This window comes from Crocuta crocuta, unplaced genomic scaffold (genome assembly GCF_008692635.1).
Source record: "Crocuta crocuta isolate KB4526 unplaced genomic scaffold, BGI_CrCroc_1.0 scaffold231, whole genome shotgun sequence".
NCBI classification, from domain to species: domain Eukaryota; kingdom Metazoa; phylum Chordata; class Mammalia; order Carnivora; family Hyaenidae; genus Crocuta; species Crocuta crocuta.
In genome coordinates this window covers 2,666,041-2,679,060 of record NW_027528357.1, presented here as the reverse complement: position 1 = coordinate 2,679,060, position 13,020 = coordinate 2,666,041, and the positions used below count along the sequence as shown (strand labels likewise).

At 35.8% G+C, this 13,020-nt stretch overlaps 1 protein-coding gene across 6 annotated transcripts in view; it reads left to right on the top strand.

The window, feature by feature from the left end:
* KIAA1328 (KIAA1328 ortholog) overlaps nt 1-13,020 on the top strand; it is a 334,223-nt gene that overhangs the window by 206,851 nt on the left and 114,352 nt on the right. For all 6 annotated transcript variants that reach the window (XM_077753785.1, XM_077753786.1, XM_077753788.1 and 3 more), the window contains one exon: nt 4,454-5,127. In XM_077753785.1, the coding sequence (XP_077609911.1) occupies nt 4,454-5,127 (674 nt within the window). The remainder of the gene's footprint in view (nt 1-4,453; nt 5,128-13,020) is intronic.

Sequence of the window (13,020 nt, the reverse complement as noted above, 5' to 3'; positions counted from 1 at the left end):
TGGGAGTGTGAGGAAGTTGGCTTGAGTTGAAAGGGCACAAGGGATCTTTCTGGGGTAATGATGATTACATGGATATATGCAAATGTAAAAATTCATCAAGCTGTACACTTAAGATGTGTGCATTTTAGTATATGTAAATTATGCCTCCATTAAAAAAATTATTGGTTCCTAAATTAGCGTTATGTATCTGAAAAATTTATATCAAACCCATATGCCAGAGACAGCAGTTTGGGATTTGTTAGTTTAAGCCTTAGTTAAAAGAGGTTACATTTGTAAACATCTCATAGAAGGTATGGAGCAGCAGCTCCAGAAAGAAAAACACACCTGTTTCATTTGGGCCAGTTGTGACTTCACGTGTCCCAGAGGCAATATTTGTCTTCATTTCACTAATGAAATAATTTCTTATATTCAGATCCTAACAGGCAGTTTTCTATTTCTTCTCTCTTCATCTTCCTTAGTAGCACATAATTCAGCCTAATCACGGATTCTGATTTTTGTTTCTAATTTTCTGTGACCAATACCTCAACTTGACTTTTCTACTTATCTGATATAGCCAGCCCCTCGTTATTGAGAACGTACTATGTGCAAGCCTCAGTGCTATACGTACAGAGGAAGTAAATATAACCCTACGTCAAAAATTGTTGCAGCAGAGAAATCAATGACAATAACAGTAGTAATAATTATAATAGGAAATATTGTTTGAATACTGACTAGATAGGCAATATCCAAAGTGCTTTGTGTGAATTATCTCATCCAGCCATCACAACAGCCCTAAGAGTCAGGGCAAGATGTCAGGGTACGACTGACATCTTTTGTATGAGGACAAACATGAAGAACCTCTCCATTATCTAAAGCATTTCAACTCTGGTCCAACTTGCAAACCTCACTGTAGCAAAATAAAGCTGGATAACCAAACTCATTCACTTTAGAAGACAATTTAAGGTAATTGTTGTAACCATACATGTCCCTTGGAGATCTCACTTCCCTCTTACCCTCCTACACACATACCCCATAATGTTCTCCTTGAAAAACATTTGGTTAAATATAAGGGTTTTTTTGTCCTTTTTGTAAATTGGTACCCTTATGAAATGGTACCCTTATGAAATGGCACCCTTGGTAACTGCCCATCTGTCTGACCACCATGTTCAGTTTTAAGGTAGATGCTGTCTTTAATCCCTGTTTTACTGATGAGAAAACTGAGGTCAGGCAAGTTGAGTAAGATGCTTTATTCATTTTTTTATTGCTGTGCAAAAAGTTACTACAAATTTACTAGTTTAATACAACACGCATTTATTATCTCACCATTTCTTTTTTTTTAATTTTTTTAATGTTGATTTTTGAGAGAGAGAGAGAGTCAGAGACAGAGAGTGAGTTGGGGAGGGGCGGAGAGAGGGGGAGACACAGAATCTGAAGCAGGCATCAGACTCTGAGCTGTCAGCACAGAGCCCGACGAAGGGCTCAAATCCACAGGCCATGAGATCATGACCTGAGCTGAAGTCAGATGCTTAACCAACAGAGCCAAACAAGTGCCCCATTATCTCACCATTTATATGGGTTGTTTGTCAGGCACACATTGGTTGGGTCCTCTGCTTGGGGCCTTAGAAAGCTGCAGTCTGGGTGACAGCTGGGCTGCATTCTCATCTGGAGCTCTAGGTCCCCTCCAAGCTCACGTGGTTGTTGGCAGAATTTAGTTTCCTGGTGTCTCATTTTTGCTAGCTGTGGGCTAGAAACCCTTCTGCTCCAGAGGTCATTGCCACATGACCCCCTTCATTGGTCCTCCCATTATATGTTAGCTTATTTCTTCAAGGCCAATCTCTGATCTTAGGGAGGGTACCAGACCCTTTTATAAAGGACTTACTTGATTAGGTCTGGCCTGTAAAAGATAATATCCTTTTTATTAATTCATAGTCAACTGATTAGGAGGAGCCTGAGTTAATCTGTAATGTACCTTTGGCCATATACTGTAGCATAATAATGGGATTAATATCTCATCATGTTCACAAGTTATACCCACATTCAAGGTGAGGATATAATACCATGTGGGCACACAAAGAGGACAGGAGTCTTGGGGACCATCTTAGAAGTCTGCCTACCAACATGCACAGTCACCCATCAGTAATTGGCAAAGCAGTGTTCTCTTTGAGCAAAGTGTGCATCAAAACCATTAAGTTAAACTGCTTCTCATAAACATAAAAAGTTAACTACCAAACAAATATTTTTTTTAATATTCCAATTACCTGACGTTTCCAAAAAATATTGTTAAATATTCCAAATATGTGACATTTATGAATAATTTAGAAATCAGTACCATTAACATAAGTATCAGCCATATCAGTACCCAAAACATGCACACATGTAAATAATGCTAAGGAACAAAAATCTTAATATAAAATAATACATAGGTGCTATTGTTATGGATTAGGAAATATAGGATAATGTAAAAGTTGATTTAAGTTTCCATACCTTTAAAAAATTCACTGTCATTTTTTAAATATAATATAATTCTATAAAAATATAGCTTACCATACAAAGTAGCAGATGATAAATGTTAAATATTTGTTTTGACAGTAAGTGCTACAGAAGTTCAGAGTAGGGGAGATTAATGTGGACTAGAGTTTCCCTTTAGTTGTAAAATATGGTTAATTTTTTTTCTGAGGTAGTTTATCATAAATTTTGCTCCAGGACTAGTTTCTTCTCTGTAGCTTGCAATCCACTCTGTGTGTCATCTGCTCAGTGTAAAGGATTGTGTGTTTTCCTTGAAGAGGACCAAGTCTTCTTCCTAGATGTGGCTCGTTTTCATTTGAATAGAACTCCTTTAGTATTGCTTGAGAAACTCAAAGCCTTAAGAATCATTGCAGTAGCCCTCTTTTATCAGAAGATAGGAAACATGGATGCCTGGGTGGCTCAGTCAGTTAAGCATCTTGGTTTTGACCTGGGTCATGATCTCACAGTCATGGGGTTGAGCCTGAGTTGGGCTCTGAGCCAAGCTTGGGGCCTGCTCAGGATTCTCTCTTCCCCTCCCTTTCTCTCTCTCTCAAAATAAATAAATAAACATTTAAAAAATATATTAAGAAAAAAGAATATAGGAAACATGGTGGTATTGTATATCTGGTGACATTTTTTATCAATCAGATCATCATTTTCAACTATTGCAAGGTAAATTGGTGGGATTTTTTTTTCTATCTCTTCTGCTAGGGATCGCAATTATTCATTTATTCCACGTCTCTAGAATAAGATAATCATTTTTAACTGTTTATGAGTTAGTTCTATTTAAAAAGAAGTTGTGGTAGACGGAATAATGGCCCCCCAATGTCCTAATTCCTGGAACCTGTGAAAGTCTCTTTATATGACACAAAGAATTTTGTATCACAAGAGACTTTATAGATGTGATTAAGTTAAGGATCTTGAGATGAGGAAATTATCCAGGATTACCTGGATGAGGCCAGGGTTACCAAAACAGTCCTACAAGAGGGACACAGGAAGAGTCAGATGTCCCATGAGACCAGTGGTTCTCAAAGTGTGGTCCCAGATTAGCAGCATCAGCATTACCTGGCAGCTTGTTAAAAACACAGCTCTCTAACTCGGCTCCAGACTTACTGAATTGGAAACTCTAGGGATGATGCCCAGAGATTCACATTTGACAGTTCTTCCAGGTAATTCTGATACATGCTAAAGTTAGAGACTCTTAAGCTAAGTTTTGCTCTCCCTGATAGAACAGGCATGAGGCTAAAATGCTGGGAAAGCTCCCACTATTGGCCTGCCAAAGGTAATTTGCAACTGCTTCCTTTCTGCCTGAGTTCTACCAGGCCATAATCACTCGAACAGCTTAATTGAAAAATCACTTATGTTTATAGCTGAAATTAAATATGTTTTGTATTTAAATAACTGCTTTTGATTAGAATCATATTTTTTGGAAAGTGCTTGGTTTTATCTGTGTGTTCTAAAGATATTTATAAAAACTCATCAAATTTCTAGTGGTAACTAACATCCTGTTCAGTATAAGATGAACTGTTTTACATCAAATCTCATTGTGTGTAGTGGACAATCAAAGGGCATTTCAAAGGGTATTTAAGGTGGCTGAGTGGATTTCTTGGCTTAGTATTTAACAGTAAACATTTTAGGACCTTAACGTTTAATGCTTTTGCCTCTTCTCAAAGTTGATTCTGTATAAAACTCGTTAACTTGCAACTCCTGGCATCTTGCTTAAGCAGCAAATAGCAGCACTTTCTTTTTCTCTTCCTTATGGATTTACTGAAATGTAGATTGTTTGAAAATGGGTTTAGCTTTGTGGCACATGTCTGTTGAGCAATGTGAATACAATCATTTAGTATTTAAGAAGACAAAACAAGAGCTTTGTTTTCTGTAAAGTCAAAAGAACCCCTGATTCTGTAAAGTCAAAAGAACCCCTTTCAGTGTGCTCTTATTTGACAAATGATCTTGTGGTTCCCTTTAGGTGTCCAATAGGAAAAGCACTCTTCAGTCTTCAGCTGGGGAATTGGATGGCTCCTACTTGAGTGTAGCCAAATCACAAACCCGCTATCAAACCAAGCAGAGGCCTATGTCTGCAATCCAGAACTCTGCTTCAGAATCCCTTGTTGAGTTTAGGAATAATTCTTTGAAACCAGCAGACTTTCATTACCCCAAGAAGGATCTAGACAGGGTGCCAGTAGAGACCAGGACATGTGATTATGGATCTCCTGGGAGAAAACTAGTAGATGCAGTTCCTACAGAGAAAGCCCTACCAGTGGAATTGAAGATGAAAGAATGCCAACACCTGAAGCCTACTTCATCCAGTCAGTGTTGTGGTCATAGACTTTCTGAAAATGAAGACCATGTTCATGAAAGTCAACCTACGCAAATGGCCCCTCAATATTCCAAAACACATCTGGAATCATGCAGTAATTGTGGGATTTCCTGGACATCCCTGTTGCATGGTCAAGGGGCACAGCAGTCTAGTGAAACTGATGTCAAAAAGCAACTCTCAGAAAATAGAAGGCACCAACTTATGCTTCAGAAGATGGAGCTGGAAATTGAAAAAGAGCGCCTTCAGCATCTGCTGACACAGCAGGAGACAAAGCTTCTCTTAAAACAGCAGCAGCTTCATCAGTCTCGACTGGATTATAATTGGTGAGTCTTCCCTGTTCTCTCAGCAATGTCTAGCTTGGAGAACTCAGAGTAAAAAGACTATTGTGCTAATATAAAGTTGCAAAGGCGCAGAGGTTCCCTGGATCTTGGCTTCCTCAAGAAGCCTGCTAACTATGACAACTAAGTAAATTCCATGATCTTCTTTGGAAGACTTGGAACATTACCCCGTCTTCTCAAATGTTAGCCTAGAATATCTACCTCTGCATAGTCCATTGTGACTTTTGCTGGATTCTAAAAAGAATATTTTTAGAAGATATTATTACACAAAATCCCCTGCTGCTTGAGGTCATTGTAGAGACTATTAGGCATTAAGTAAAAATGTGGAATCAGGATGTGGAATCAGATTGTGAATCAGAGTGATTAAGTGTCATCACTCCATATTTATGTCTATCCACCATAATATAACATGTAACAAATGATAAGAGCCTTCTAAATTCAACTTTTTCTCATCATGAAGCATAACCTGTTCAATAACCAATTTCTTTTTTTTTTTTCTAATGTCTTATTTATTTCTAGGAGAGAGAGAGACAGCGTGAGCAGGGGAGGGTCAGAGAGAGAGGGAGTCACAGACTGAAACAGGCTCCAGGCTCTGAGCTGGCAGTCAGCACAGAGCCCGACGCGGGGCTTGAACCCACAAACCGCGAGATCATGACCTAAGCAAAAGTCGGACGCTTGACCGACTAAGCCACCCAGGCGCCCCTCAATAACCAATTTCTATAAACTTATCCACATTTGAACTATTCTCTCTCTCTCAAAATAAATAAATAACAAATTACAAGCTTTCATATGGAAGTGCTTGTAGATCTGTCCCTGCCATTTCCTTCTTGATCAAACTTACCATTTCCCTTTGGTACACATTCTATGCAGACACATACATCCTATACAGACACATAGTACAAATGTCATTTTCTTTTACTTCTTAGAGTTAATTTTTTCTCACAGAGTCTGCTCAATATTTTTTTGATTCTAATATCTTTGAGAGTTCCATCTCGAAATCTTTCCTTTAGTGTAATACTTGGAACCAGAAGTGCTCTTTCTCTTTCTTCATGATCAGACAGTTCTATTCTTCACTGTTGAAAGCTAGAGGTTCTTAATATAACTGAAAATGAAGGTTCTTATAACAAGATTTTCACCAAAGGCCAAAAGATTGCTTCAGTTTGATGACCCCAATCTCCAATCCTTTAATCAATGTCTAGTCTCTCTTGGGAACTTTATTTCACTAACATTTATTGAATGCCTATGGTATGTGAGAAATGGTTCTAGGCACTTAGGATAGAGAGATGAATCAAATGTGGTCATCAAAGAGGGCATAGTCCAGAAGGAGAGAATGGATAGTTTTAGAATAGGCTTCATGTTCATTTGAACAGCACCATTTATTGAAATAATGCTGCATAATGACAATAAAGTCTTTATTGTTCTCTTGATCATCCTAGCTTAGATGAGAGCACTATGAAACAGGTTTTCATCAAGCTTTGTATATGCATAAATTGTAAAAGTTTATCCATATTTATAGAGCTATTTTAAACTTTTTCTTTTCTATTTTTTTATGTTTATTTATTTTTGAGAGAGAGAGAGAGTTTGTGTGTGTGAGTTGGGAAGAGGCAGACACAGAATGCGAATCAGTCTCCAGGCTCTGGGCTGTCAGCACAGAGCCTGATGCAGGACTCAAACTCACAAGCTGTGAGATCATGACCTGAGCCGAAGTCGGACATTTAACCTACTGAGCCACCCAGGTGTTCTTAAACTTTTTATTTTCAAATAATTATAGATTAACAGGAAGTTGCATAAATAGTACAGAGATGTCCTCCCAGTGTCTCCCAATGGCTGTATCTTACGTACAATATCAAAATGGGTAAGTTGGCATTGGTACAGTGTATGTGTCTAGTTCCATGCCATTTTACCACGTGTAGACTAGTGTAACCATCACAACAATCAAACTATGGAACTATTTCAACAACACCAAGGTTTCCTTTTTACTATCCTGTTTGAGTTGTACACCCTCTTCTTCCCTCACCATCCTTAATCCTTGGAAACCACCAATCTGTTGTTTATTTCTGTAACTTTTGCATTTTGAAATTGTTATATAAGTGAGATTATACAGTATATGAACTTCCTATGTTGACTTTTTTCACTCAGTATATAATGTTCTTGAGATACATCTAGGTTGTAACATATGCTGTACCTTTTGATTGTGGAGTAGTAATCTGTGATATGGTTGTACCATGATCTGTTTAACCATTTATCTATTGAAGGACAGCTTGGTTCTTTGCCTATTATGAGGAGAGCTGCTATGTGCATTTTTATACAAGTTTTGGTGTGGACTAAGGTTTTCATTTCTACAAATAAAAATTAGGAGTGTGATTGCTAGATCGTATGATAAGTGTATATTTAGTTTTAAAAAATTAAATATATACTTAGCTTATACCACATTTAGTATAAAATATGTCCTCACCAGCAACATATAAGGGATTGTTTCTCCACATTCTTACCAGCATTTGGAATTGTCACAAATTTTTATTTTGCCTATTCTAATCTGTGTGTTGTGATATTTCACTGTGGTCTTAACTTGTATTTCCCTAAGGCTAGTGACGTTGAAAATCTTTTCATTTGCTTATTTGCTCTTCTTCCATCTTTTTGGGTAAATTGTCTCTTTATTATATTTTGTCTATATTCTAATTGGATTGCTTGAAGTTTGCTGAATTTTGAGAGCTTTTTATATATGCTAAATACATCCTCTCTTAAGTAGGTGGATTACAAACATTTTCTCCTATTCTGCAGCTTGTCTGTTTAATCTTACTTAAAAGGATCTTTCACAGAGCAAAAGCGATTTTTATTTTGATAAAGTTTAATTTATCACTTTTCTCCTTATAGATTACATAAAGTTTTTATCATGAATGTTTGTTGAATTTTCTCAAATTCTGTTTATGAATCAGTTAAGGTGATCCTGTGATTTTTTAAAATTTAGCCTGCTAACATGTTGGGTTGTATTTGTTTATTTTTTAATATTGACCTAGTATTACACTCTTGGAATAAGTCCCATTTGGTCATAGTGTAAAATACTTTTTATATATTACCAAATTCCATTTACTTTGTTAGGGGCATTGCACCAGTATTGATGAAGAATTTTCGTCTGTATTTTTCTGTTTTGTTTTGTTTTGTTTTTGTACTGTCTTAGTCTAATTTTGGTACCAAGGTAATCTTGGTTTCATTTATTAATTTCATTAATTTTTTTATTATTTTCTTCCTTCTGCTTTTATAGGATTTATCTTGCTTTTGTATTTTTAAATTTCTTAAGGTGGGAGCTTAGATTATTAATTGGAGACTTTTCTTCTTTTCTGGTGGAAGCATTTAGTGCTATAAATTTCCCTCTCAGCACTGTTTTAACTATGTCTTACATATTTTGGTATATTCGTGTGTTCATTTAATATAATGTTCCTCTAGGTTCATCCATGGTGTTATAAAAGTCAGGATTTCTGTCTTTCTCATGGCTGAATAATATATATATTTATATATATCTTTTTTTCCGTTCATGTGGTAACAGACACTCAGGTTGTTTCCATTATGAGTAATGCTACAGTGAATGTGGAAGTGCAGATATCTCTTCAAGATACTAACTTCATTTCCTTTGAAAAGATACCAAGAAGTAAGATTATGGGATCATATAGTAGTTCTGCTTTTACATTTGTTGGGGTTTTTTTTCTTTTTTTTTTGAGAAACCTCCATACTGTTTTTCATAATGGCTGTACCAATTTACATTCCCACCAACAGTGTATAGGAATACACTTTTCTCCATATCCTGCCCAACATTTGTTATTTTTTTATCCTTTTGATCAAAGCCAATCTAACAGGTGTGAAGCAATATCTCACTGTAGTTTTGATTTGCATGTCACTGACAATTAGTGATGTCGAGCAACTTTTCATGTACCTGCTAGTCAACTTATATGTCTTCTTTGGAAAAATGTCTTCTCAGTGCCTCTGTCATTCCATAGGTTGCCTTTTCATTTTTATAATTTATTTCTTTTACTGTGCAGAAGCCTTTTATCTTGATGTGGTCCCACTTATTTTTACTAGTTTTGCCTGAGCTTTTGGTGTCAAATCCAAAAAATCATTGCCAAGACTAATGTCAAGGAGTTTTTCTCTGTTTTCTTCTAGTAGTTTTACAGTTTTAGGCCTTACATTTAAGTCTTTAATCCAGTTCAATTTTTCATTCTTTTGCACGTGGATATCCAATTTTCCCAACACCATTTATTGACGAGACTATCCCTCCCCATTGCGTATTCTTTTTTTTTTTTAATGTTTTTTATTTATTTCTGAGAGAGAGAGAAACCGTGTGAGCAGGGGAGGGTCAGACAGAGAGGGAGATACAGAATCTGAAGAGGCTCCAGGCTCTGAACTAGCTGTCAGCACAGAGCCTGACACGGGACTTGAACCCACGAACCGTGAGATCATGACCTGAGCTGAAGTCAGACGCATAACCAACTGAGCCACCCAGGCTCCCCCATTGCATATTCTTAGTATACTGAGCAAAAAGTAGCTGACTGTATCTGCTCAAGTTTATTTCTGGGCTTTCTATTCTATTCTATTGATCTTTATGCCTGTTTGTAAACCATCACTGTTTTGACTGTGATAGCTTTGTATTATTTGAAACTAGGAAGTGTGATGGCTCCAGCTTTGTTCTTTCTCAGGATTACTTTGGCTATTTGGGGTCTTTTTGGTTCCATATAAATCTTAGACTTGATTTTTCTAATTCTGTGCAAAATTCCAATGGAATATTGATAAGGATTGCATTCAACCTGTAGATCACTGTTGGTAGTATGGGCATTTTAACAAAAATAATTCTTCCAATCCATGAACACAAGACATTTTTCCATTTATTTATGTTTTCCTCAGTTTCTTACAACAGTGTCTTATAGTTTTTGTGTAGTTTTAACCTCCTTGGTTAAATTTATTCTAAGTGTATTGTTTTCGGATAGTTTTCTATTTCTAGTGTATTATTCTTGTGCAACTGTAAATGGGATTCATATATTAATTTATTTTTTAGGTAGTTCATTGTTAGTGTATAGAAGTTCATCTGATTTTTGTATGTTGATTTTTGTATCCTGCACTTTTAGTGAATTTGTTCTTTAGTTCTAACAGTTGTTTGATGGCATCTTCATTGTTTTTTATACATAAGATTGTGTCATCTGCAAACAGAAAATTTTACTTTTCTTTTCTGATTGGGGCATCTTTTATTTGCTTTTCTTGCTTAATTGCTCTGGCTGGTACTTTCAGTATTTAGAATAAAAGTGGCAAGAGAGGGGATCCTTGGCTTGTCCCTGATCTTAAAGGAAAAGTTTCTAAACTTTAACCATTAAATATGATGTTAGTAGTGGTCTTGTGATATATGCCCTTGATTATGTTATGTTCTTTCTAGACTAAATTTCTTGAGAGCTATTATCATGAAAAGATGTTGGATTGTACCAAATGCTTTTTCTGCATTTATTAAGATGATCATATGATTTTTATTTTTCTTCTATTAATGTGGTAAATTCCATTTGATAGTATTTTGTTGAGATTTTTTCCCTTTCTATACTAATTAGAGTTATTGACCTATTTTTTTTTTCTTGTGGTGTCCTTAACTGGCTTTGGTATTAGGATAATTCTGCTTTATACAATGGCTTTGGGAGTGTTCCTGCCTATTCAATTTTTTGGAAGAGTTTGAGGAAGATTTGTATTAATTCTTCTTAAAATGTTTGGTAGAATTCACCAGCAAATCCAGTCCCGGATATTTCTTTGTCAATAAGGTTTTGCTCACTGGTTTAATCAGTCTTCATGATTCCATTTGGTAGGTTGTATACTTCTAGGAATTTATCACTTTTTCTGGATTATCCAATATTTTGGCATATAATTATTTGTAGTAGCCTCTTATGACCCTTTGTGTTTCTGTGGTATCAGTTATAATGTCTTCTCTTTCGTTTCTACTTTTATTGAGTCCTCTCTTTCTTCTTAGTCTAAAAGTTTGTTATTTATTTTATCCTTTCAAAAAACCAGCTTTTAGTTTCAGTAATCCTTTCTATTATTTTTTAGTCTCTTATATGTGCTCTGGCCATTGTTATTACCTCCGTTCACCTAACTCTGGCCTTGGTTTGTTCTCTTTTTATAGTTCCTTGAGGTATAATTATAGGTTGTTTATTAGAGATCTCAATTTTTTTCTTCTTTTAAATTTTTTACTGTTTATTTTTGACAGACAGAGAAAGGTAGACTGTGCGTGGGGAAGGGGCAGATAGAGAGAGAGACACAGAATCCCAAGCAGACTCCAGGCTCTGAGCCATCAGCACAGAACCCGATGCAGAGCTCAAACTCAGGAACCGCGAGATCACAATCTAAGCCGAAGTCACATGTTTAACCAACTGAGCCACCCAGGCACCCCGAGATCTTTCTTTTTTCTTAATGTAGACATTTATGTCTGTAAACTTCCCTCTTAGAACTGTTTATGCTGCATTTCATAAATTTTGGTATTTTGTGTTTCTATTTTCATTTGTTTCAAGATATTTCTTGGTGTCCCTGTTGATTTCTTCTTTGACTCACTGGTTGTTCAAAAATGTGTTGTTTAATTTCCACTTATTATGAATTTTTCTGTTTTCTTCTATTACTGACTTCTAGTTTTATAACATTGTGTTTGGAAAAGGTATGATTTCAGTCTTATTAAATTTGCTAAGAATTGTTTTGTGACCTAACATGATCTGTCTTGGAAAATGTTCTGTGTATACCTGAAAAAAATATGTGTACTGCTAGTATTGGATGATATGTTCTGTATATGTCTGTTAGTTCTATTTTATATAAAGTATAGTTCAAGTCTAGCATTTCTTTAATATCTGGATGATCTATCTTTAATATCTAGATGATCTTGTTGAAAGTAGGGTATTGAAGCAATCTGCTGTTATTGAGTTGTCTGTTTCTCCCTTCATATATGTTAGTGTTTGCTTAATAAATTTAGGTGCTGTTGGCCTTAGGTACACATATATTTATAATTGCTAATATCATCTCTTTTTTTTTTTTTGCTAATATCTTGATGAATCAACCCTTTTATTATTATGTAGTGATTTTCTTTGTCTCTTTTTATAATTTTTGATTTGTCTACTTTGTCTGATAGGAGTATAGCTTCTCTGCCTTCTGCATTTACCTACCTACCTATGTGTTACTACAAAATATTATTATAAAATTCTAAGTTCCTAGAGGGTAACTAATCTACTTTTTTTTTGGTCAGTGTTTATTTATTTTTGAGACAGAGAGTGTGAGAGGGACAGAGAGAGTGGGAGAGAGAGAGAGAATCCCAAGCAGTCTCCATGCTGTCAGCTCAGAGCCCCAGGTGGGGCTCAGTCTCACAAACTGAGATCATAACCTGAGCTAAAACCAAGAGTTGGACATTTAGCCAACTGAGCCATCCAGGAGCCCCTACATATTTTTCTTTGTTTATTACTGTGCATAATTAGTTGCAGTTATAGGAATGTCTTTAACAATGATGGAAATTATAATGTCATTTTAATAATATTTTCACCTCTTCATGGTTTTATTTCATAGTTAAAGAATATACTTCTACAGATTTCATTTCTAAAAATGAACCAGAGAATTATTCTAAAAAACTTAGAAAATGGGTAGAAAAGGGTCATATATGGGTAGAAAAGGTGCCAGTGGTTAATTGTCATCCAGATTCTGGTAGAACATACTAATTTCTTTAGCTGCCTTCTCTCCTAAGCACATGGAGGATGGGGCTAGTTACCATTACTAGATAGAATTTCTTCCAGTTTCTGTGATCTTAAGAAACAGGTTGCTCAGTGAGACATAGCCCCAGCTCTTTGAATTGGCAATATGAGAAATATTTGCCTTCTAGTGTTA